At 38.0% G+C, this 26,352-nt stretch overlaps 2 protein-coding genes across 2 annotated transcripts; one reads left to right on the top strand and one right to left on the bottom strand.

Annotated features, from left to right (window-relative positions):
- The first annotated feature begins 1,316 nt into the window (after window positions 1-1,316).
- Window positions 1,317-9,041, top strand: nemp1 (nuclear envelope integral membrane protein 1). The gene is made up of 9 exons (XM_084720466.1): window positions 1,317-1,454; window positions 2,536-2,657; window positions 3,002-3,218; window positions 3,305-3,377; window positions 3,462-3,555; window positions 3,657-3,771; window positions 5,277-5,502; window positions 6,303-6,479; window positions 8,187-9,041. The coding sequence occupies exons 1-9, from the start codon at window positions 1,346-1,348 to the stop codon at window positions 8,350-8,352; spliced, it is 1,299 nt and encodes a 432-aa protein (XP_084576592.1). The 5' UTR covers window positions 1,317-1,345; the 3' UTR covers window positions 8,353-9,041.
- A 5,324-nt stretch (window positions 9,042-14,365) lies between these two features.
- On the bottom strand, window positions 14,366-20,874 carry ormdl2 (ORMDL sphingolipid biosynthesis regulator 2). Its single transcript, XM_084720465.1, has 4 exons — window positions 20,718-20,874; window positions 18,412-18,585; window positions 17,017-17,168; window positions 14,366-14,965 (listed from the first exon to the last, which is right to left on the bottom strand). The coding sequence occupies exons 2-4, from the start codon at window positions 18,583-18,585 to the stop codon at window positions 14,830-14,832; spliced, it is 462 nt and encodes a 153-aa protein (XP_084576591.1). The 5' UTR covers window positions 20,718-20,874; the 3' UTR covers window positions 14,366-14,829.
- Window positions 20,875-26,352: the final 5,478 nt, after the last annotated feature.

The following is a 26,352-nucleotide window of genomic DNA, read 5'->3' as shown; positions in this document are numbered from 1 at the left end:
CTCTGATATGCAACGACGACTTTATGACAACATCACTGTGAAACAGAGTGAATAGTTCTGTTATTATTATTACAGGATGGTGAGAAACTTTTTTTTCCCCATTAAATAAATTTTTTTCAGTTAAATTCTTTAACAGTCAGAGTGCGCCGGGATCTGTAGAACATGTGTTTGACCATTGGGTGGCGCCAAAACACTGTTTAAATGTTTTTATTGACACTGCAGTTTTTTCTTATCTTTATTTGACATCTTCACATAACAAATATATTACAGTTATCTTTGTATTATGTTCATTTGTATGTGTGTGTATATGAAAATATGTGACACCTTGTTGTCCTTCCCTTATTTGCACAGTAGGTAGTTTGTGGAGGATGGGGAATGTACATGTGTGCATACTGATGAAGCATATAGTATGTTTTTGTTTGTTTGTTTGTTTTTTTTACCGTCAGATGTAGTGTGGCCGACCACCGCAAGAAAAGAAAACCACTTTGCATTTATTATGATGATAATACTTGATATGATGACACTATTTAATTTTTGTGTCTTTTATTTTGTAAAAATTAGGGATGTCATCTCAAAACTTGCATTTGAAGGGTTAAAATTCTGTAAATTAATGAATGTTTGGTGATCAGGACTGAAGGTGGTTAAACGATTTAACCAGAAAATTGTGGAAAATAATATGACTGTGTTTATAGCAGTCTTAGAAAGGGGAGATTTCTATCATTGAGGATTCAAGTATATAAAATTTTTAGTCAACTGGGCATGTTGGGGCTTTAGGAGACTTGGATTACACCAGATAAGCAGTATGGAGGCATTTTGTATTTTTATTCTGTTGTTTTTTATGTTTGAAAACTGGTCACCTTTCAATTAAAATATTTGGGAGTCTCTGCAGTGCTGTTCTCCTGTGAAACGCCAAGTGTTTTGTGGACTACAAAAATAAACCTGACCTTCAGTCGGCATGAGGATGAGTAGATAATGACTGAGTTTTCAAAAATTTCAAAAGTTTGAGTTTTGAGTTATTTATTCTAAGCATAATATAAATATTGCTCTAGCCATAAGGTATTTGGTTTATTCATTGTTTTTTCTTTATTCAAAATAAACAATGCCTTTCATTCTTAATATAAAAAAATGTCTGCTTTTTTATTTCTGAATGAACGGTTGAACCTGTCCTCAATTTGAACTGCTATGAACTCAACAGTCAGTTACTTGTAGAGACGTTGAACGTACACTGTCAGTGACGACACTCGGTATGACTCTGTGATTGGCTGGACGGCCTGTAACTCAACCGAACTGCCGGAGCAGGAAGGGGCGGGGCTAAACGCAAGAGGAGGGATATGGTGCTCTCATCATGGCGGGATGCATGAAAATGATAAACGGTTTAATAACTAGAAGTGCTAAATTAACGCTTTTCATGGTGCTGCTGACATGTTTACCTCAACTGTCGCACCAGAGTACGGGTAAGAGGCGGTGTTACGGAGCTGTAACTGAGACTTTGAATGATATAATACGTATTTTGAACGAGTAACATTGCTGAGGCTAACTCATGTTAGCTTGTGTTTGGTCTTTGAAACTGTACAGAAGTTACTTGATGCTGAAACCCTTTTTATTCTCACAGCTCGGTCACTGCGAGCTAGACTCTGATTCTGTCTGGACAAGGGAGTCATTTAATTAAGTTTAACATTTGTTTTGCGGTTGAAGATTTCAGCTGTGTGCAAATATGTAAAACCTTAACGTTACTCAAGTTTATAAGCCCGCCCCGCCCTCAGGTTATTTTTAACCAACCAATTATAAAATCAGTGAGTCACTAAACAGAAACTTTCTGTTTCAGATCTGTGAAGCTCAGTGTGAATGGAACAAACATAGAGTGAAGACAATAATATTTAAATATGTATAATATACGTCTTTCAACAGTAAAAAGATTATAATATATTATTTTTGCCCGTGGTGGTTTTTAAGTAAGGTAATATATTGCCATTTTTTAAGTCTAATTTTAGAAAAAATGTTGCTATATAAAACACACCACCATATGCATAAAGTCTAAGTCAGAAAGATTTAGCCTACATTTATATGCAACTAGTGAAGACGGATGACAACACTGCCATAAATCGTTTATATCATGTAGTATCATGACACCACGATGTTGTTTTGTTTGTTTGTTTGTTTGTTTGTTTGACATACAGTATCAAAAAACATTTTGTGATGCTCATGAGAGTCAACATTTTTTCAGACCCCTGCTATTAATCTGTCTAGATTGAGCTGGTGTGAGTTGCTGAGTTTTGGAGATTTCGGCTGTAAATGTAATATAAACAAGATGGCATTCTATAGATAATCCACAGACTTTGTTGTGAGCAATTTTACGTAGGAAATATTTTCTTTTGATCAAATTCCACCTCCCAAATAGGGCTTAGCAATATGCCTTCTGAAAAAATATATTTAATTACATCACTTTACTATAATGTAGCCTTTAAACTTCACCCTAAAATTCAGTTCATGTCACAGGTTTCTTTTACATATATGTGTCTGTTTTATTAAATCCAGGTAACAAACATCCAGTAACTGATCTCCAGGATGGAGAGACGTACATCCTAACAGGGTCCAACAGGTTCTGTTATACAAATGCCAAAGTGCCGACCTGGAGGCAAACATGGACGAGGATTCAGGTAAGCTACATGAATGGAGCCAAATCCAGAACTGCTTAAATTCATATTTAATGCACTTTATCAATCACAAAATAATTAGATAATGTTCAAGAAAGAGTGCTGTTATCACATTCATCGCACACATATAAGCTTTTACTAATGTTGTCTTGATACCAGAATTTTAAACTTTTATACTCTTGTGGTACTGTAGCAAAAAATAAAGAAAAGGAAAATAGGCTCCTTTTTATTAACAACCTGCACACAGTGCTGGTACAAAAAAAACAAACACTTTTTTTGCTTTTCTAATAATTCTTTATGGTGAAACTCAGTTGATTAGGTCCATAATAACTGCGTATTTCTGACAGGTGAAAGTGTGGAGTTCAAACGTGTTTAAGGTGGATACTGTGGAAGGTGAGGAGGAGCTGCAGGAGCTGGACCGCTTCACTTTCTGGGGCTGGTTTCAGAGCTTGTTACGTGAGCGGCGCAATGAAACCACTATTAACATCAGTCTGTTCAGCAAGAAGACCTGTTTCAAGATCGATCCAGCTGACAAAACTCCGTACACCATCAAGCCCTTTCGTAGTAAGTGGAAAATAATGTAACACAATTGACTTCCTGGTTATTGACAGATATAACATGGCAAACAAAATGTTTTTGTTTCCTTGCAGAGTTTGATATCTATCTGTTTTTGGTGTTCCTCGCTGGAGTGATGTTGTTCCTCTTTGCAGACTCTCTCAGCAGGTAATTCTTCTTACTTGTGTTCAGTTGTTAGGAATCAACGAAATGTATGATATGTTATTAACCATCTTTCACTCTCACATGAAGGAGTCAAGTTTTCTTCTACTCTGCCGGTATGAGCACTGGCATGATCGCCTCTCTCATCATCCTCTTTTTCATTTTGGCGCGCTTTTTGCCAAAGGTAAGGTATTTCATTTCTCCCGATTATCCATAATTTTATAGGTCAAATCACTTTGGTGTCATATTTAATTCTTATACCCTCTGCTTTTTCTGTCCCCACAGAAAAGCCCCTTCTATGTGCTGATTGTTGGCGGCTGGTCATTTTCTGTTTACGCCATCCAGCTTGTCTGCAGGAACATCAACATAATTCTGCGAGAACACTGGCACGTGGCATTAGGTACAGTACAGACCCTTCACTAACATAGACTTTATATAGATATTGACTTTGTGGTTTGGAAACATCAGACAAAACCAAACTGCTGTGGGCTACGTTCACACTGCAGGCAAAGTTGCCCAAATCTGACTTTTTTTGCTTGTATGTGACTCAGATCTGTGTTGTTGTTTTGTTTTTTTTTTGTTTAGAATATGATCAGTAAAAGTCACTCTGAATTTGATCTTTTCAAATCTGATGTTACCCACTTTCATATGTGATCCTAAATTGGATATACATTTAGTTTTTCGCAATGTGACCTCAGTGTGAACAGTCATATCAGAATTCATTTAACTTTCACGTCATTCACTTGCCTGAAGTGTCACACACACTCATCACTCATTTGGAGAGGTGCTGACAAATATAGTAGCCCTTGACATCCAGATTTTTAATTTTTTTTTATTTTTTTGATCAAATCTGTTTCTGTAAAGCCATTCAGGTCATGATCCCACCAGTCCTGGCTCAGACTCTGTATCCACACACACTTTGACTTTGCTCAATAAAAAGCCTTAATTATATTTATAATATAATATTTATAGTAGAATATATATTAATAATATAGTAATTCTTTATAGATGTAATATTTAATCATATCTATATTTGTCAATTTGAGACTTTACACCTGAATCACCGTTTTAACAGGTGTCTGTTTAAGTTCTTAACACAGATTAGTCTCTTCACTATAACACAATCAGGATTAGGAATGGGAATCGAGAACTGTTTCCAAATTGTCTGATCGATCAGAATCATATGCCTCAGAGCTTATTCATTTCTGTTATCGGTGACATCAAATGACATCATACTCATGCATCTACGTCTATGCAACAGGAAAGAGTCATGGAAAGGAAGAAGCAGTCCAAGACGTGGCTACATTTTGCAAAGAAAGATGACAACAGTGCTGTTTGTAATATCTGTAAACTGGTCTTTTCAAGTAAGGGTGGAAATGGTATATCTGTTATCGAGGGTTAATATAAACGGTGGAGCTTTTCCAAACCTGAGTCACGTCAATGTCTTTTTTTCTGCTCTGTTTCTACACTGTGATCATACTCAAGATAATGAAACAGTTGTTGATGCTGAAAACCTGTGGTGGCCTGCTTTTTCCACTCATAACATTGAAAAAGAATCGGACCAGAAAGCAGAATCAGAATTAATAATGGTATAAGTCAATTCCTATCCCTAATCAGGAGTCAGTTCCTCTGTTTTCTGTAGTATTTAATGCTTAATTAATAATGCATGCTCCAGGCTGTATATAGTACACCATCTGCCTCACTTTGAGTCATGTGAATCACCAAGAGCCAAAATAATATGCATATGGTGGGCTGCATGTGTAACACAGATCCACAACTTTTACAGAGACTGTAAATCAATGTTAAAATTAAACACACAAGCTTTATGTTACACAGCTCTCCAGTGGATAAATTCTTTTAAAACACCGTGTAAGTCGTCACTTCTGTGCTCTGTGTTTTTGTCAGGTTATGTAGCAGTGGTGGGTTTCATCAGTTTTGCTGTGTGTTACCGCTACGGCCCTCTGTCGGATCAGAAGACCATCAACATCTTGTCGTGGACGCTGCAGCTGTTAGGACTGCTCCTGGTTTATTTAGGGATTCAAATTCAGCAAGTTGCCTTTGCCATCATCGTGGCAGCTTTGTTCTCAAAAAATCTGGAGTACCCACTCCTTCTGGTAGTCGCTGCGTGGAGGTGAGCATTTACAACACTGACAGAAGGTGGCGTAAGAGTACAGTACTTTAACGAACTGTACGCCCACTTAAAACAGTTTATTGTGTTCCTGTTACCTCATGCAGTGCAACATTGCTCTGTGGTTGTAAACAAGCGTGTCACACATATATTTACAAGAGAATTCTTTGTTTGATTCTACACACAAAGAGTTCATGATCTCCATTATATTTTAAAACATCTGTTCTTTGGAAACGGGGTGGCCACGGGTCTTCAAATGCCCTGAATTCATATTTATTAATAAAATGCCGTAAAATGTATTTAATGGTCATACATTCAGGTGAGAGAAAGTCTTACTTGAATGCTGTTAGCATGGTCTAAAATTCACTCAAAGTGCAAAATGCTTGTACATTTAATCTGGTAAAATCAACAACAGTTACCCTGTTACCGTCTTTGAGGTTTTTGCTATTTGTGTTTGCAAACCTTGTCCCCTGGTGATCACCACAGAGTCAGTCTGCATGGCACGGAGGTAGAGGCAATTTAGCTAACATGCAAACAAACCAGATTCTGTGGGTATACTTTTTCCATAATTTTAACCTTTTTTCCACTGCTTCTGTTTAGTTGTTAATCTTCATTATTTGAGAGGAATGTCTCATTCAAGTCATTGCCCTCATCAGCCTGAACTGGTGATTTGTATCGTGGTCCATTACTTGAACCGCTGAAGCTCAAAGCTTTGATATAACAGTTAAATTCCATTTCCCTTTAGAACCAGTTGCTATTTTCATTTCTTATAATTTGTCTGTCTTCATTGCTGTGTTGTGCAGGAAGATCAGACGGTATATTTACTGGAAGCCGGAGCCACGTCGCCTGTTGACTGAGGAGGAGTATCAGAAGCAGGGAGAGGAGGAGACTCGGCGTGCACTGGAGGAGCTGAGGAAGCAATGTAACAGCCCAGAGTTCAGCCCCTGGAAGACAGTGTCCCGGCTTCAGTCTCCCAAAAGGTGGCTATTGTGATGTTCTTTTCAGAAGTTTGTTATTTGCTAAAACACTTGATGTCTTTAATGAGTGATTTAAGCTCAGTCAGAGATATGTTCTGACAGGAATAGAAAGACTCTTCAGTTACACACGAACTGGCTGATAACTCAGCATTATCATGAAGAGATAATGTTATTGTGATTCACTGCTAGAAAAAGTACTCACCCTCCTGGAAGTTTTTGTGTTTCATTGCCTCACAACATTGAATCCAAAGTTGAGATGACAGATGATGCAGATTTTTGCCACAGTACTGACTTACCAAGAGTTGGACCTTCCAGGTACAGTACAGGTGACTGCAGGTGATCTCCACGTAACTAATCATGTGACCTCAAACACCAAAAGGCTGCACGGTGATTTGTGTGATTTGTGTTTATAATGACTTTAAATTACTTTTTAGAGCTCTGTTTTCACTTTGATATTAAGGGTCTTTTTCTGTTGACGAATATAAAAAAAAACCAAAGTAAATCTACTTTGATTCAATGTTGTAAATCAGAAACGCATCAAAACAGAAAACTGGGGTGAATACTTTTGTATAGACAGTGTATTATATTGTCTTAATTTGTATTCAGATATCACCACTTAAAACAAACAAGAAAAATCACCATGCAGTTTTAAGCTAAGTCATTATTGTTCCAACAATTTTGCATGTTTGCAGGTATTATGAATCATTGTATAAATAATTTTCTAATCATTATTTCTAATCATTATCTTATCCATCAGTACTGTGTGAGTACTGGGGCTTGGCATCAGTACTCAGTACCTGTAATGTATCAATTCAGTTTACCCAGAGCCAAGTAGTATTTAAACTCCTCTAGTCAAACGATAACTGCATTCAATACTTTTGTTACCCAGATCTAGAAAAAAAGGACTATTTATATGATTTGCTTGCAGCCAATCAGTTCAAGTGTTCTTGAAGAAGAACCTTTGAGAAAAGGTATAGAATGAATTACTAGATTGGTATCAGTATCACTTTAAGGGTACTGGTATTATAATTTTTTAAATGATACCCACCCCTCGTGGGTAAGCTCTGTTGATCCCACACGTAAATTACTTTTTGCAAAATAATAAGAAAATATAGGCAGGAAGCAGCGTCTCTGCAGATACAGACCCCACCACACACTTCTAGTGGGTCATAAGTGATGATTGAGAGGTATTATGTTAATAAACCTATACATGTTTATTAAGGAAAATCCTGCACAGTGTACCTTTTTAATAAAGAGGTGTTTATGTAATAACTGATTAACTATCTCTAGGAAGCTACGCAGAATAACTACCAATAAAGTTAGGCACCCCTAAATAACAGTACATGGTTTGCATTAGGGCTGCACGAAATTTTATCAAAATCGAAATATGGCAATTCAATTTTCAAATCGCAGGAGGTGCAGTATTTGTTAAAGGAAAAATATGTGTCAAAAATGTTTCAATTAATGAATTTCATGAGGCAGAGATGTCCTGTACAACAAATCAGATTCTATAGACTTGAAAAAAAACATCTTCATCTGATACAGATTTCTTGGGGAAAAAAACACACCATTCATTATAACAGGCTTATCAATCAGTATAAGGATAATGTTGTAAAAATGAGCATTACTTGTAATATGCAACCTGAACCTGTATACTATATACCACTAGTATTGTTGCTGATATTGTCACTTTAATGCTTTAATGCGCAGGTTTGCAGAGTTCGTTGAAGGGTCCCCTCACTTGATGCCAAATGAGGTGTCGGTTCACATGCAGGAATACGGCTTCGGAGGATCTTTCTTGGAGGATGAACTGTTTGACACAGACGACGAGGAGGAGGACGAAAATGACATTAAGCCTTTGATGAAGCCAGAGTGAGACAACAGTGTTGGAGACATATGGAAACACAAACAGTTGTTACTGCCTTTTAGAAAGGTGGCTGGAGAACGGCTCTCCGTGGCTCCTGCGGGAACTTCTAGACTGACTTCATGTATGACGGCTAGAACAACAAGAGTCTGGACTGTCATTTCGGCCACCAGAGCCACCTCTTGTCCTGGCTTTGAACGAAATATCACAGATGATCGCAGGCAGAGAAGTGTGGTCAGATCTGTTACCAGCAAAGTAAAGTAGTTTCAAAGAATGTGCACTAAAGCCAGATCTCTTCCTTTTTTAGGGGAGCAAAGGCTTCTGTTAAAACAGAGGTTACAAATATGGTGATGGCGACCAGTTGTAGGTCAAAGCAATCGAACTTTTACTGTGTGATGCTACTTTGTGTTGTCTTTAAGTCCTATCTTAGAGCAGGTTTTAGGTTTTAGCTTTCAAAACAGCCTTTAGGCTCTAAAGGAGCTCACCGCTATGGGATCATCAGATTACATGTGCAGAACATCATGTGATGAGTTCTCACCTCTCTGCAGCGGCGTGATGGGTTGATACTGGTAGATGTTATTCTGGCTTTCTGCTCGAGGAGAAAATGTTAAGTCAAATTTGTATGTAAATGTTTTCATTTTAATGCACATAAATCAGTTGAAGTGTCCCAAAGTATTTTGAATAAAAAAAATATATTTGAACTCTGACGCATCTGCATCATTTTATAGGACACATTTGAAGCCAGATATCTGAGGTTTAATTTTTCATAGTCGGTCATTTAGCCTTTATTAAAAAAAGGATTTCTTCAGTAGTGGAAAATAACTAAGTATATTTGCTGAAGTACTGTATCTAAGAAGTTTTAAGTACTTGTCTGTATATCGTGTGATATTGCATCTTCATTTGAGAGACTGTCGCAGAAACTGAGGTTGATGCTGTACAGAAATTACTGTGAATGTTTTTTTCAAAGTGTGATAAAGAAACACGATTAGTAAAATCTGAAGCGGTAATACTAATCGGATTATTGTTTCATCCCTACAGGCACTTCCTCCACACACACAGTGATAGTGACCCAGGTGAAGTGAAGACAACGTGTTACTTGAGGCCAATAGCTGTTTTTTTTTTTTTTTTTTTTACTAACGGCAGCTTCAAACTAAATAAAACAAACAAACAAAATACATCCAGATGGACCCTGTTTCAAAACCGTACTACACAGCTCTCATGTGCAAACACTTTGGGTTTAAGCCAAATGAGAGAGGATAAGAATATTTCAACACCTTCTTCACATTTCCTTTCCAGTGTGAATGTTCTCAAGAATCAAAAGTTGCATTATTATGGTATTATTACATCAGTAGCATAAAATGATGCTAAAATGTCAATAATATCATTTATCACAATTATTTCTGGGACAATCTATCATCCAGCAGAAGGGGGGGAAACCACATTTCAGATTTTATTGCACATTTATTTGACACCCTAACGACTAGCTACTTTGCATATCAGGGTTTTACAAACAAAATGTACGATCAGTATATAAACTATGGTGCATTGTTCTAGGTAAAAATACGTCTGTAGTACAGCTGCTGTATAATAATGTGGAAATACCACACTGACAAGGTCCATTCTGCTGCCTAATGATGACTTTTACTTTTGATACTTGAAAGTACGTTTTGCTGTCAATATTCCTGTACTTCTACTTGAATGAGATTTTCAGTGCAGGACTTAATTTCTCTTGAAGGTGCTGTTACTGTATGAAATGGAACGACACTCACAGAAGCTGCATTTTGCTGCCAAAGTTTAGTTTGAATCTGCATATTTGGGGAATGAATCACTCAAAGTCAGTGTTATGATTGGCATCTCTTGTTTTTCCTCAGTTACCAAGAATCCTAAATGAAACAGCAGGGTACTTTAAGAAACCCCCCGGTCCCCTCCCCGAGTGATTTTTCTTGGTTTTCCTGTGTTTTGCCCCCTTGTTACATCTTTAAATTTTCTGTGAAAATCTGACCCCTCTCTTCTAAGAAGAATCAGGAAGCTCTACCACCTGCAGTGAAGCAGAAATTTCTGACCTTTCTCATATCTGTACTTTAGCCCCCTGACATCTCCTTTCATAGGTTAAAATCAAACAAAGTAATGACTGGCATACGCTGCACCTGCACACCCAAAATCAAAAATACATGTCCTGCTTGCCTCTGGTACTGCTCATTCATTGTTTTGTTGTGAGTTGCTGAGTTTTGGAGATACCGGCCATTAAGATGTTTGCCTTCTCTTGAATATAATGGAAGAAGATGGCACATAGCTTGTGGTGCCCAAAGCACAAAAAAAAAAACCCAAACAAACAAAAAACAACAGCAGTGTCTCTTTCTGGAAATCATGGCCCAGCTACTCAAGATACTTCACTTCACTTTTTGTAAGCAGTTTCATGAAGGAACTATTTTCTGTCTACCAAACTACACCCACCAGCCGTATCACCGTGCAGGAGGAAGTGTGCATCTACTCATGGACGAGAGGCTTGTGACAGTGTAGGACGTCAACATTAATGGAGTAGCCTTTCATCCATGAGTAGAAAGATGCACACTTCCTTCTGCACAGTGGCCAGGGTTTAAAGTTAACTTTTGTCCCTAGTGTCTTGCACCTGTCCTAAATTCCTCTTTAAGCTGTCCCAGACGTAACTGTTCTTTTCATTCTATATCCTAAATATATTTCAATAGCTTTGTTTCAGTAACTTACACCGAATATCTCAATAAAATATTTGAATCGCCCCAGGTGACCACATCAGTTTTCATGATTCTTTTAGTCATCGATTGAGTTACTGTTTGTATTGCACCGTTTCTATTCGGTCAATAAATGCATCACTGCTTAATGCAGTGTGGATGCAAACCTATTTCTGATATGTGGAGTACAGCGGTGGAAAATTTCTGATACTAAACACTTTTTTTTTTTAAATCAAATTAATAAATGTAAGAAATTTATTTATAATGATAAAGTTTGTCTGTTGGCGTAGAATTGTCCCAGACACCATATGTTTGTGTCCCAGGTTATATTTTTATTGTCCCCAGGACATCTTTAGTTTCGAGTGCTGACAGTTGCGGGTGTAGTTTAAGTATGTTTTTTTTGGCACTTTGTGTGAAATTTAGTCCTGTTATATTGGAGAAAAGGCTCAACTCTATGGCTGATATCTTCCAAACTCTACATCTCACACCAAAACAATTTAGATGGATAAGTAACATTACAGGTTAAGAGGAAAAATATGTATATATGAATTTAGGGGGAATTGTCCCTTTAAATATGCACCATACCTAGCATGTCTCATCAAAGTTGAGTTCACATTAAATTAGAAGTGGAAGCAGAACTGGGAAAAAGAAGCTGATGACAAATTTGCTGTTCAAGTGAGATAGGGTTATCGTAAAAGCAGGAAGCTTTCAGTACAAGTTGGGGAGAAAAAAAAATTGTATTCATCCTTTATCTCCCACTCTTCAGTTTCGGTGAGCATATCTGATGACCTTTAGCCCAACTGCCCTCTGCAGCCCACCACCGCCTTCTTTACATTACTGTACCTGTCCACGCAGCCTCTGGAGGCAGGGAACACCCCAATAACAAATGTTGCAAATGATTACACCTGATTACACACCATGGATGAATTTGCATGTTTCCCAGGCTCACGATGGCATGATCACATTCACATGCCGCTGCATTTCCTGTGAATTACTTCCCTAAAACACGCGTCATGAACAGGGAAACCCATCGGCGATGCAAACGTGACCACATCGTATGCGGAAGGGGGGGGAATCCCTTGGATACACGAGTATATTGCCAACGGTGTGACGGCCCCCCTCATGTAAAGTGTCTGGAGTTCCCCACAGCTCACAAACGGGCCCACATCTGATCAATTGATTCTCACAAACCTCCACACAAAAGGATTTTTTTTTTCACTTTTTCAAGTAGACCACAAGCAACAAAAAAAATAAGATAACAGAGGTGGGGGACATGAGTCATATGACTTTACTGCAGCCAGACTTACAGGGACAGATCACCTCAAAATCAAAAATGCATATTTTTCCCCTGGCCAAGTAGTGCTTTTTATCCATCTAGATTTTTTTTTTGGAGATATCAGCTGTAGAGATGTCTAACTTCTCCGTCCCCTCTCCACTGTCTCTCTTTTTTTTTTCTTTTTTTTTTTTACGGTGGGTGCTGTAGCCTTTACAGAAGTAGGATTTCCTGTGCTTAGAAGGAGTTTTTAACTGGTTATGAAACTGTCTCAATTCAGTACTTGTGCCTCTCTATATGACCCGGATAAGCAAAGGAGATCATCTGCTATTTCTATAGTTATTCTTAATGCCTGCCACCGAGTCTTTACAGCCTGCAGACTGGAACAGACTGTTTACATTTTCCCAGGCAAAGTTACATTAGCCAGTTAAAAACAAACATTTTTCTTTGGCGTAATTATATTTTGTAGTTAAGGCGGTGGAAACACCACTGTTTTTGTCCACAGAGGCCTCCAGTGAAATTGCAGAGCTTTGGAGATATCGGCTGTAGAAATGTCATCTTTCAAAGTCAAGTCTTTTATCGATCTTAGTCAAGCAAGTCTCAAGTCCTCAAGTTTGTGACATAAAAGACAAAGACAGTTCACCCCTGTTTATCTAGATTGTTTTGGTGTGAGATGTAGTTTTGGAGATATCAGCCATAGAGTTGTCTGCCTTTTCTCCAATATAACGGGACTAAATTGCACTCAAAGTGCCAAAATAAAGTAAATTTGAAAAATTCGTAGCCAGTGTCTCCTTCCAAAAATCACAACCAGTTTCATGTAGGAACTATCTCCTTTCTGCAGTAGAATCCACCTGAACTATTTTAGAATCTACCAGAAGTATTTTTGTTCCTGCATGAAACTGCTCGCAACAATATCTGAGTTTTTGTGGTACCGGGTCATGATTTTTGGAAAGAGACACTGGTTTTGAATTGTTCAACTGTACTTTTTTTGGTATTTTGAACATCATAAGCTGAGTGTTTTTTGGTTCCACTAAATTAGTGACATCTCTGTGACTGATGTCTCCAAAACTCTGCAACTCGCACCAAAAAATCTAGATGGATAAACAGCACTACAGACCAGAGGGAAAATATCTTAAGACTTGCTTGACTAACACTGGTAAAAGACTTGACTTTGACTTGGTATTCATGACCAGAGATTTGACTGAAACTTCCTCCTGAAGGGGAGCCAGGACCGGTGGCTTAAAAATCGTGATGTAAATTTTTTTGTGTCATACTTCTGTTTTCACTTTCGAGCCCTTTCGAGGTATAAAAGTACATTTTAAATTTCAGAGCCCCGCTCTCCATCGTTGTTCATTTAGGACGCTTGTTACTGATGCCACAAAATGTCAAATATCAGTAAAATATTTAAGGTGTAAACAGGCTGCAACAGCTTTAATTAATGTTGAAAATGAAACTGAACGTTTCAAGATTGATGTCTTTTAACTGATTTTAATGTTAAAACTGGTGTAGATCATCAGAATTTTCGTATGACTTGACTTAGACTTGCTTGTTTCTCACCACATTGACTCAAGACTTGCTGGTGACTTTTAGGAATATTTGGGCTTTTATCGCATTTTTTGGAAGTTGGAACAACAAGGGAAGAAATACGGCTGGCCTTTTTGATTTATTGTAATTTATAGTGACCCTAGTTTGATCACTTATTGACTCTGAAGATTTTATTATCTTCAAACCTAAAAATAAAAAAGTCAAAGGTTTTTTATGCCAAATTATAGCATGAATATTACTTGCGTATGTGTGACTTACTCCCACCTCTTTAACATAACCACCCTGTGTAGGTCTCGCTGCTCATTTTACAGGCAGGAAAAGACGTCCAGCTTTTAGAGCAAACAGTAAATTACATGATTTTGTGTATCATAGCAAAACTGCAGTGTTTATTGTAGGCGTGTAAATGCATGCTGCATGTGAATCCTTCATAGTAAATCAAGAAAAAAAGCATGAAAGAAAATTAAAAGGTGTGAAAGTGAAATTAGAAAATGAACCAAAGTGCTGCAATGAATTCACCAAGAATTCATTCACATTTATGGCAACAACCAGAATCAGTTTTACAGACGTGCAGCCAGTGCAGTTTGTAACAGAAAAGCTACAGAGACGGTGTGATGACATTTTAAAAACAACGAATAAACGTTTCATTTGAAAGCAGTGCAGTTCAAATGTGCTCTTTCTCTTGAAGCCGAGAGCAAAGTGCCTGGCTTTTGATAAACATACATCAGGAATGTCAGTAAAGAAAATAATTACTTTCATGAAACATCAGCAGTGCATTTACGGCTTTTTTTTTTCACGCTGCACGAGGCAGCACAAACTGCAAATTTCATATATTACTCCACACAGTCTGTACAGTTTCAGACAAATCGAACTGGTTCTCTTCTCCTCAACCTTTTAACATAAAATAGTTCAGCAGTAACAGGAAACTACAAGTCCAGTGTTGGTGGTTAAAATCCAGTTTTTCTGTCAGTATTTGTTGATCCCAAATATCCGTACTCCGTGAAACTGAGGCAACTTTGGGAGGAGGACACTGAGGAGGGAGCCCGTGTTGATTAGGAAATGCGTCGGATCGTATTTTGTGTAGAAACTGGCAAGAATATACCTGCAGACAGAAGAGAGTAGTGTCAGTGTAGCAGCAATATGTCACGACCAATATTCATATTTAAATGTTGACACCAGAAAAACATACATGACAAACAGTGAGTCTCAAATACGTGATCAAAAGTGAAAGTATACTCCACAACTGACCCATACAGAACGTCATCTCACAGGTTGAGATTTTATTCTACATTACTTTTGCTCTGCATGATAAAGGTTCAGCCAAGTTTCAGTTTCTGTGACAGCTCTCTAAATTACTGTCCACTTTAAGAAATGCAGCAGAAGATCTTCAATTATTAAAGCAGCCTTAATATTTATCACAAAATCCTCTTTTTTTGTTCCAATAACTGACCCTGTGGAGTTTTCTTACAAACAAAAAACATTTATATTTACATTCAGTGTTACTGAAACACACTGTGTGTATCCTTAATGTCTGAAAATATGGTACTTGTTAAACACAAAATCTGAAAGCTGAATTGTATATATTAATGTTTACTAATGCAGCTCTTCATCCCTGTCTTTTCAGGCACATTGCTGATTGGTGCATTAGGTGGTATTCAGACATAATCAGGCATTGCAGCAGTTAGCTGCAGGGATGCGTGGTGGTGGTGGGAGTGTGAATTTGTGCTTATAGCATAACTGCTGGGAACAATCAGGAAATAACATTTAATTTCTGATTCACAGGCTTTCTCACCACCTGTGCTCTCCTCATGCAGTCTTGACCTTGTAAGACCACAACTGCATGCAGTCTCTCAAACACATGGACAGAAACCAACAGGAGATATTTGTTAATGTTTTGCAGCATAAACTGCAAGCCAAGCAAGATGTCGAAGCTGGATTCATGAAATGAACCAGATGAGGACAAAACCGAAGTCCGCCTGGACAGAGCCTGGTTTCAAAGATATTTCAGGCTGACTGTGGAGCAGTCTGATAGCCGGCTTATGTGACCGGCCACCGCAGCGTGACACTGGGTTGCGTTTCTCCAGAAGTTAACTCCGTTTGAACTTTTCTGCTGGAGGCTGCTGTGTTTTTCTCAGCATCCCTTGTGGTCCTCCTACACACACTACCCCAATTCAAAATGTCTGATGGTTTTGCAGCAAAGCCCGATTCTGTCTGAATGTGACCTTACCCCCCACATGTAGATCAGTGGGATAATGTGAATCCATTGGTTGGACTGTGTATCTCATAAGAAAACTTCTCCACAGAGGGGAGGTTTAAAAGAAGCTCCACAGGTTACCTTTACACAGCCTTTTTTTATCTGTTTCATGCCATACACACCCAGAAATGAGAAATGTTTAGGTATTTAGATATATTATAAGTCAGGGCTTCACCAAAGACACTAGAATTCATCCTCTGTGGACCATGAATGTCTGTACAAAAAATCATGTGAATCCATCCAATAGCTGTCAAGATATTTCACTCTGGACCAAAGCGGTGAGGCGACCAAAGCCGCAAATCTTAGAGCAACAACGCAGGCACGGTTAATAATCTTATTTAGTTTTACTTGCTTGCATTTCTTCAACTGGTGAGGATGCTGACATTTTTCCTGGGATATGCAGCATAGCCATCACTTGCACTTGGCCCTTTTAAAGGATAATTGTTTAAAGTGACAAGAGACAGTGTTTTCAACCAAGTCATGAAGCTAACATTAGCTAGCTACAGGTGACCAAATATACTAGCAACAGTTGTCATTTCCACTGACAAAATCAAAGCTTGCTGGCTTGATATGAGAAGCTAAGTTTTGTTACCCCTGCTATTGTTTAGAAATTTATCAAGAATTTATTGTGATAAATCTGCTGTTATCATTGTAAACCGCACATGAGCCATATGAAAACAGAAAGCAGGTCAGTTAGACTAAAATTGTTCCCAGGTAATCTAAAAAGAAGGTCATAAGATTCCCAGCAGCCTGGACAGGTGAGTCAGAGACACAGACCTATTCCATCTAACTCCCCAAATATTTAAATACATGCTGATTTATCCATCAAAATGAAAGAGAAACTGAAAACTGACCAGCACTGCAGATAACTTCTCACTATAAGCTGCAAACATACTTACAGAACAATTGGTGAGATTGTGAGGAATTTGCGTGACGATGTGAACTGGACGCCGTAGTCCATCTGTTCCCAGTGTGTGAGCAGACGAGCTTTGCCTTGGTCTGGTGTCTCAAAGGGAGTGCCCTTCACTGTGTGTAGAAACAGGTACATCACCTGCACGGGACAAAGCACACAGAAGAGATACACAACTACAATTAGCCACAAAGATGGTTGGGTTTCACTGGATCATTAGCTGTTTAAAGGATCTGCTCCAACTCAGGATTACTCAAACTCTAATTATTAACTCTAACTGAACATATGCTGTTACTCTATTCATTTGCAGGCTTGATTATATTGTAGCGTCATATTTAACAGACAGATGAGAAAGTGTGTTGATTTTGAACTCTTGGAAAAAAGCAGATTTTAAAATAAACTGCTGACAGCGCTGTATGCAGCAGCCAAAACACCTCGCGCAAAATCACCTAAAGCGTTTTAGACAGCGCTTTGTGTTTTAGTCACAATGTGGCTCTCTCTTAGCAAATTGGACACAGCTTATCAAGTGATAACCTGCACACGTAACCATTGATGGGTTGGATTTTAAGTTTGGTATAAACCACTGGAAAACCATTGAGTTGTTTACAGTGCGCTCAGGACGAGCACGAGATAGGCCATGTATAAATATGAACAGATTGTCAACGTGATAGAAACTTTGACTATGAAGTTTGATGTTATTCTAATATTCTATGGTTGTAGACTGAGCCTGTTAACAGTGAAACAGAGACAGACACGCATTATATATGCCTCTATGAAACATCTGTTTTTACTGTGCTGCTGTTCTGTCTCTTGGTGTGGAAAAAAAAATAAGCTCCTGTGACTCATTTTAATAAGAAACTTTGACAAAATAAGGCAAAACCCTCTCAATTTAGTGACTTAAGTGTCTCAAAATAATGATTAAGTATATCAAAATACTCACTTTGTATCTCAAATGATGTGAAACGTTTTCAAAATGACTTATTATGTCAAAATGATGAGTTTTTATCCCCCCAAAAAATGGTGCAGCATCTTAAAATAATGACTTAGTATGTCAAAAATAATGATTTAATATTTTAAAATAATGAGAAACCAAATCCAAAAAACATGAATATCAAGCGTAAGTAGCCTGACCTGTCAGCATCCCCAACAGAGTCTGAAGCATAGAATATTCTATAGTGCAGGTTTTTTAGTTGCCTTGAGCAATACTTTCATCTTTTTGGCCTTTAAGAGTCCTTCAAATTAAATAATCTGAATTAAGACCATAATTTGTGATTAGAGGTCACATGTACACATTGTTTTACTGTAAAGGGGTCACAAGCCAAACAGATTGCGAGCCATTGGTCTAAAACACCAAGAGATATTAAAGACGATCTATTTAACTGACCAGGTTGTGGATGACGTTGGTGAGGGTCCAGACAAGCGGAACAGTGAAGAAGGGAATGCTGAGCAGGACGATGTGCAACACGACGGTCAGCAGCAGGTAGGTGAGCCATATTCCTCTGCTGTTCATCACCCTCGTGTTGGGGTTCACCTCGCTGTGAGCTACGCCCACATTCATCTTTAACACACAGAGAGACAAAAAAATCAAGGAGTTCAGGAGGCTGAAAACAAGAGTCTACCGTTTCAAGAGGCTCCCAAAGACCTCCAGCTTCTCAAGCACGATATTAGAAAGCTGGCTAAATCATAAACCTGAGAGGAGAAAACCTTTTGCTTTTTCAATGTTTAGAGGTTGTTCTGTTCACTTCTTTGAAGGATGTCACGTTAATTAGAAAATACCAACTAAGGCTACAAGTAACAATTCTTTTTATTCAAATGATCTGTTAATTAATAAATTAATAGGTAATTTCTACAAAGTTCTTGGTTTGTCAAAGCACCAACCCAGAGATATTTAATTTTTACCAAGATGTAACACAAAGAAAAACAGAAAATCCTCTCATATGAGAGACGCTTTAATTTGTTTTTGATTGATAAATGTGCGGCTGCAACTAACTAATACATTATCAAATAATCCACTGATTATTATTTTGATTTATCAGTTTATTGTTTGGTCTATAAAATGTCAGACAATGTCTCTTTTTGTTGTTGGTTCAACACTCCAAACCCAAAAGATATTCAGTTTGCTCTCAAAAGCAGCAAAATCATCACAGATTAGAACTTCTTGCAAGTGACTATTTGATGAATCGACTAATCACCGACTGTCAATTATCTCGACGAGAACAATTTCTTAATATACACAAATATACAACACTGATGAACTGTGCCATATTTACTTACATGTCACTTTAAACAACTGTGTAATATTTCTACACTAACCACACGTCATTCAACATCCCAATACACCATCAATACATATGCTAACTATTTTCATATTTGGTTCATCTTTTCAGTTAAATGTCAAACATTTACAGCTTCATCTTGTTTATGCCTTTTATCCATAAGGCAGCTGAAGACATGACAGGAAAAGGTGGGGAGCGGGTGAATGACATGAAGCAAAGGGCCAAAGCTACCAGGCCACAGTGTTTTGTATCTTATCAATTATTAATGATTAATCGATGAATTAATTAATTAGTATTTTCAAATCCGTTATGGAAAATGCACCAAATTTGCAACCCTACTCTGGGCTTCAAGAAATTATGATGTGTCTTTAAAATATTTTTTAGTCAAAATTACTAATCAGTCATGAAAATAATCATTATTATTGCATGGCGTTGCTAAATACTTGATTCTGATTGGTCAGTTACAGCATCCTAAGGTCTGTTGTATCTGTACAGCAGACCATTGCTATGAAGAACGGACCGCTGCTATGGACACAGTTCTGATCAAAGACTCTGGAGGAACAATAAAACCATTGTTAAATCACTGAAATCATTTTAAAATTAATAATTTGTATCAAATTATTTGGCATATAATTATGTGAGAAGCAGGATAAGGTACAGCGAGCTGGTCACTATTGTGAAATAAAGCCATAAAATTATTTTAAAATTAATATTTTGTATAAAATTATGATTTTTTGGGGGGCATATAATTATGTGAGAAGCAGTATAAGGAACAGTGAGCAGGTCGCCATTGTGAAATAAAGCCATAAAATCATTTTATAATTAATATTTTGTGTGCCAAATATTTTTGAGAGGATGATTCAAGCCCTGTATCATCCTGTCGGGATTTACTTCACAATACTGACCTGCTCACTGTACATTATCCCTAACGCGTTAGTTAGTTGCAGCCCTACTTCAGAACAACGCTGAGGAAAAGGCTCCGCCCGTCTAAATTGTTCTGGGTGACTAAACAGGCGCTCCCTCTCACAGGACTCCACACATCATTCAGCTACATCGAGCCGCAACATTCAGTCACTACGGCGCACAAAGCTACGATAAAGCCACAATTACAATCGATTGTGAAACATTTGAAAATAACACGACAGTAACCGTTAACACGATACCCAGACTTATTAACTTCCGGTGACAGTTAACGGTAGATATTAACGTTCGACAGCTAGCTAACAGTTGGGCTGCTATCTACAGGTTAACATGCTAACGTCACCTCAAAGTTATGTCAATCGGGATGTAACGGCTACAGACTTCAAGTTAATAATGAGGGGGGTGAACGCGTCTGTCAAACTGTGATAAATTAGCCTCGCCCGTGCGGCATTTCGAGGTTTAAAACTTTACATTTCAGCGGAGCAAACTTTACCTTCCTGTGTTGTCGTAGCTCACCAGGAAATTCCTTGTTTTTTCTTTAACCCCGCCTTCCTTCGTTAGTTAATGTCTGGGCTGGTTCCTCTGTTGCGGGCAGGCGGCACACATCTGTCAAAACCCCAGCCTGTGTCCTCATCGGCGGCAGGTAAACAGGTGAAGGTGGGGGGGGGGGGCTGCGTGAGATTTCGCAAAGAGCAGCTGTCCTGCAAGAAATTCCCAGGATCCCCGCTAAATGTAACTATTAAATGTCAGCACAGGATACAAAGAGAAGAGTGTGTGCACTTTGCTTTTGAGGTTTCACTCTCCTACCTACTCCTCACCGAACTTTCACTTCAGCTTTATGGCTTGTTTTTAACCTGATATTTGCTTCTCAGCAGTGGTGCAAGAATGCTTTTTATTCTCATGCTTTACTTTGGTAAAATAAGTAGCATACTGCTACCACACTGTGAAATACTCCACTAAAAATAAAAGCCCTGCATAAAAAAATTACCCTTATAAATGTTACAATTAAACTATTTTATATATTAGTACTATATGAATAGTACTGTTGCATGAATATATATGCTGCATTTTACTGCTGTAGATGTTTAAGGTTGAGCTAATTTTAACTATTTTGTATACTGTTGACTAGTTTAATCTGCAGCTATGCATGATAATCTATTAGATCATCATACTACCCTAATTTCAACAAAGATGCGATGCTGTATAAAATGTAAATAAAAACAGACTGCAATTATTTTCAAAAACATTTTGACCTATACTCAGTTGGATACAGTACATAAACAAGATGTTTAATGTTCAATGTGATTAACTTTTTTTTTTGTAAATATAGACTCATTCTGAATTAGATGCCTGCAACAAATTCCAGTCCAGCACCTGAACTCTTACTATGAAGCCATGGTTTTCTAACACGTGCAGGATGTGTCTTGGCACTGTTTTGCTGAAATAAGCAGGGACGCTTCCAAAAAAGACACTGTCTGGATGGCAGCATGTGTTGCATTAATGGGGACTTCACAGATGTGAGTTAGCCATGATGCCACGGGCACTTAAGTTAACTGAACTGAAATTAGCGCTGGTAACAATCTGGATAGTCTTTCCCCTCTTTAGCCTGGTCCATGATTTCCAAAAACAATCTGAAATGTGAACTTTGAGGGCACAGCACACTTTTCCACTTTGCATCAGTCAATCTCAGATGAGCTCAAAGTCAGCACCGTCTCTGAATCTTGTTGATATATGTCCTGCTTTTTGCATGGTAGAGTCTTAACTTACATTTAAAGATGCAGCAACAAACTGTGTTCACTGACAACAGTTTTCCGGCCCATGTAGTATCCTTTGTACAATTATGTGGGTTTTAAGCGCAGTTTTTGATACAGTGCCATCTGAGGGGTCAAAGTTCACAGAATTTCAATGCTGTTTTTTGGCCTCGCCCATTACGTGCAGAGATTTCTCTGGATTCTCTTAATCTTTTCTTTTGGATGGTGAAATTCCTAAATTCTAGGGATGTCCCGATCCAATATTGATATCGGATATCGGTCCGATATCAGCCAAAAAACTAGCATCGGATTTTATCGGACTGCATCTGAAATCTCTGATATAAGCGCTCCTATAAGCAGTCCATTTTCCGCTCCAGCACTTCTATCCATAGGTGACTCTGGTTGCTGACTATTGTTCTCTGTTTGAGTAACATCACTTGATCAAGCCTTTTCTAACATTCCACACTACAAAATAAGTAATAAAAGTATGTATGATTCGTGCTAATATCGTATCGGATCGATATCGGTATCGGCCAGTACTCAACTCTGCAATATCGGTATCGTATCGGAAGTGAAAAAGTTGTATCGGGACATCCCTATCTAAATTCCCTTTACTTTTGTGTTGAGAAATGTTCTTTAACCGTTGGACTGTTTGCCAATGCAGTTTTCCATTAAACAGTGAACCTCATCCCATCCACACTTGAACATAAAATATCTTGTCTTTGTACAGTATTCAACGGAATACAAGTAGAAAAGTATTTGCATATCTTTACATTCTGTTTTTATTTATGTTTTACAGAACATCCCAACTTTTTTTGGAATTGAGATTGTGCTTGAAAAAAGAAAAGCACCACAAACAATATGTCAACAGCCTCAAAGGTCGGCAACCTGTTTGGTTGCTACAAAAGTGGTTTGAAAGCAGTGGTGGAAAGTACTTACTGAATATGTCTGATGATGCTCTGTAAGTAGCCTATTGTCTATGTAGGCAAAAGCAGCTTCCCTCTGTATCACAGAGGGCTCCATTGTTGTTCAAAAACCTATAAAAACACTGTGGTTTATTTTGAGCCCATCTCACGTACACTGTCCCGCTGCAGTAAATACCCACTAAAGCACTAAATCCACAGCTGAAAATAGTCCTGATCAAATCTACTGTTTACTCCAGCTTGAGCAATGTTTGCTAAAAGCCACAGTGCTCAGTTGTTTTAGGAAATTACATTTTTAGATGTAGCCTACGTCCTCTAATTTCATCTGCAGTCCTTGGCAGGTTGATGGTATTGAGGTCAGCCTTATTCATCACGCAGTGTACTCAAGTACAGTTTTGTGTTACTTAATTATTCGGTTTCATGCCACTTTATACATTATATTTGCATTACTAAACTATATTATCAACTAAGTTTAATGAGCATCAGTATTTTGGTTTATATTGTGGTCACATGCTACATATTCTTAAATTAAATTGTGTTTGATTAAATTACCACAAACTAACAGAGTCAAGGCTTCACCGTTATCTTTATTGTGTCCCAAAAGAAATTTGTTGTGCAGGAAGGGTTCACACAATATCAGAACACAAAAGGACAACATCAACAACAACAGTAAATAAATCACATACCTAGTGCAAGAAAATGAAAATTCAAGTACAAATATGCAAGAATTCAAATGTGCAAATGTACCAAGGTAATGCAAGTAATGCTGCCAAAGTGTCAAATGCTATTAAACATATCTGTAGCACTTTGAAAACATAATAAAAGATGCATGGAGGCCTGAAACTGCGACCTGTGGGTGGTCCTGGCAGACCAATATTACCGTAGCCTTCGTTAGGACCTGCCTCTTATACATGAACAAAAACTTGATGTGACTCCACCCTGAGATCTTACTGGTAGTTTTAACAAGACTTCTAAGTCTACTTTTATCGGGCAGTTTTAGGTTCCCAAACCAAGCAGTAATACAGAGGGTTAAAACAGATTCTGAGACGTAAATGAGACTAATCATCTGAATGGAAACATTAAAAGAAAAAAACAATCTTTGCTAGACCTTCTTCGAAGTAGCATCAACGTTGGATTCGAGACTCAGTTTATTATTAAGAACAATACTTAAGTGGTGACTTCCTGAAATCAATGATGCTGTTTTTTGTTTTTGCACATTTAGATGGAGGAAAGACTCACACCAAGCCACAAAGTCATCCATCACGGCCCATGATCCTCTTCATCCCGGTAGGAGCACTTGTTACAACTAATGAGATTTTGGAGGTGACAATAAATACACATTGCATGGAGGGCAGTAGGTGTGGGGTCAGTCACTACGTGTTGGTCTCCACTAACTTTCACAGACAAATATTGCACTTTATACTCCACATTTACTGTATTTATTTGACTGATCTGTAGATGCTCCTTACTCTGCATATACAGATTTATATGCAAACCTCATCATTTGCTAATTCATGAAATAAGAGGAAGGCTGTTACCAGCACGCTGGGCAGTAACAGGAGCAGTGGTGTGGACAGAAATTAAAAAGGAAGTGATGTAATACTACATTACACATGGATTATATGAGCTGGACATCCTGAGGAACTTTGGCCTGCTGAGTCTGTCATTCAGTGACACACTTTTTTATGTGGACATTTTTCCTCTACACTATATATGTATATATTTATGGACTTTGAGTTGAGATCCATTGTCAGCTGTTGTTCTTGTGGTCAATTCCAAGGACGTCAGATTTTCTGAGAAAATAAAACGCCTTTAATAATATTTATATATATCACGATGATGTATCACATTTTCCTTGAAAAGTCAGTGGAGACGGCCAATGGGTCTCTGTTGTTTTTGGCTTATCCACTTTAGGGCTGCAGATATTGTGCATTTTCCTTAACCAGTTGAAGGTACTGACATCTGATTAATCATTTATAATTTATAAGATAGAAAACAATTATTCAGCGTTACAAATCAGGATATGTCATCACACTGGCGCAACAAGGGCAGAACTGCTCTTTTGCTTGATTTGCAACATTGCACAAAATGAGACCGAGATGTTAAAAAGGAAACTTTCACTCGATACTGTAAAAATCTGACCTCTACATTGAATATTAAATTTGTGCAACCCTAACCCTAACCCTCTTTTCAGCCTCAGTGGCTCAAATGCAAAAATAAAAACATCGTACAATTGAACATCACACTTCATAGTCAACAGAAGAAGAATATGGAGCGAGTTTGTTGTTGTGCGTCATTATTGTGGAGCTCACAAACAAAATGATCTTGTTTAAACAGCCTGTGAGCTCAGCTCATCCTAACGTACAATAGGCAGGTTTTTCTGGTATAAAAGTTCAAATACAGCCTCCTCTGATTTCCCTGCTGCAGCAGCTCAAATTTCTCAGAATAAACACCAATGACTCTTTAGGAAACACTGACAGTAAACTCAACAACAGAAATTGATTCTTTAAAATACGGTAAGGGTAACATATTTCAGAGAGGGCAGATGACTACTGCACCGGGAATGAAAACAAAAACACACAGGCTGTTACCGGCACGCCGAGCAGATTCCTGTCCTGTTCACAGGAACATGAGCGCTGTGTTGACAAATTATACAAGGAAGTGATGTAAAGTACACATTACAAATGACCTACATAGATCACATGTGTGGGACGTCCTGAGGAACTTTGGTTTGCTGACTTATTTGTTCATTTAGTTATTCACTGAGACACATTTTCATATGTAATATATATTCATGTATTTCCTTGAGCTTGTTTTATCAGCTGCTGTTTCTACAGCCAACCATCTTTGGTGATATCTCACTTCTTATCTAGTATCATCATCAGGTGAAAATTTCACGTAGTTGGTTATGCAACACAGATATCACTTACCGTAACATATCGACCTTCCTGTTTGCATCATCCTCACACAAACAAACTATGCAAAACTGCCAGGCACATCGCTCTTCATCCTCTCGACTTAATAAACCCTTCTCAGATAGGTCGGCAAAGTTCTTTAAAAGTCAGTTCCTGCACACACTTAACCTCTGCATTGATTTATTTAAAAAGTCTTGAGAAAGTTCTCGGACACTTTTTAAATAAATCATTGCAGAAGTGTGTGCAGGAATTGATTTTCTGGTGGGTTTTCATTCCCTGCATCACAAAAGAGACCAAGCAAGTGGTGTGTGTGTTGCCTTCCCCTCATCTTCTTCAAAGTTCTTTAAATGTCCCAAATCCTGTCCCGTTTGTCTCAAAAATTAACCATTATAGTAAAAGATAATATGAATACCATATAAATCTGTGAAAATATTCTGATCAAATCACTTATGTTGGCTAGAATTCCTGCTTTTATTAAAAACGGTCCTGTTTGTTTTTGCAAAACATGTCAGAGTATTTTTCCATGTGTTTTCATTTGT

Source organism: Lutjanus erythropterus, chromosome 6 (assembly GCF_056507025.1).
Source record: "Lutjanus erythropterus isolate fLutEry1 chromosome 6, fLutEry1.hap2, whole genome shotgun sequence".
In the NCBI taxonomy this organism is placed as follows: Eukaryota; Metazoa; Chordata; class Actinopteri; order Lutjaniformes; family Lutjanidae; genus Lutjanus; species Lutjanus erythropterus.
This window is presented reverse-complemented; position numbering and strand designations above follow the sequence as displayed.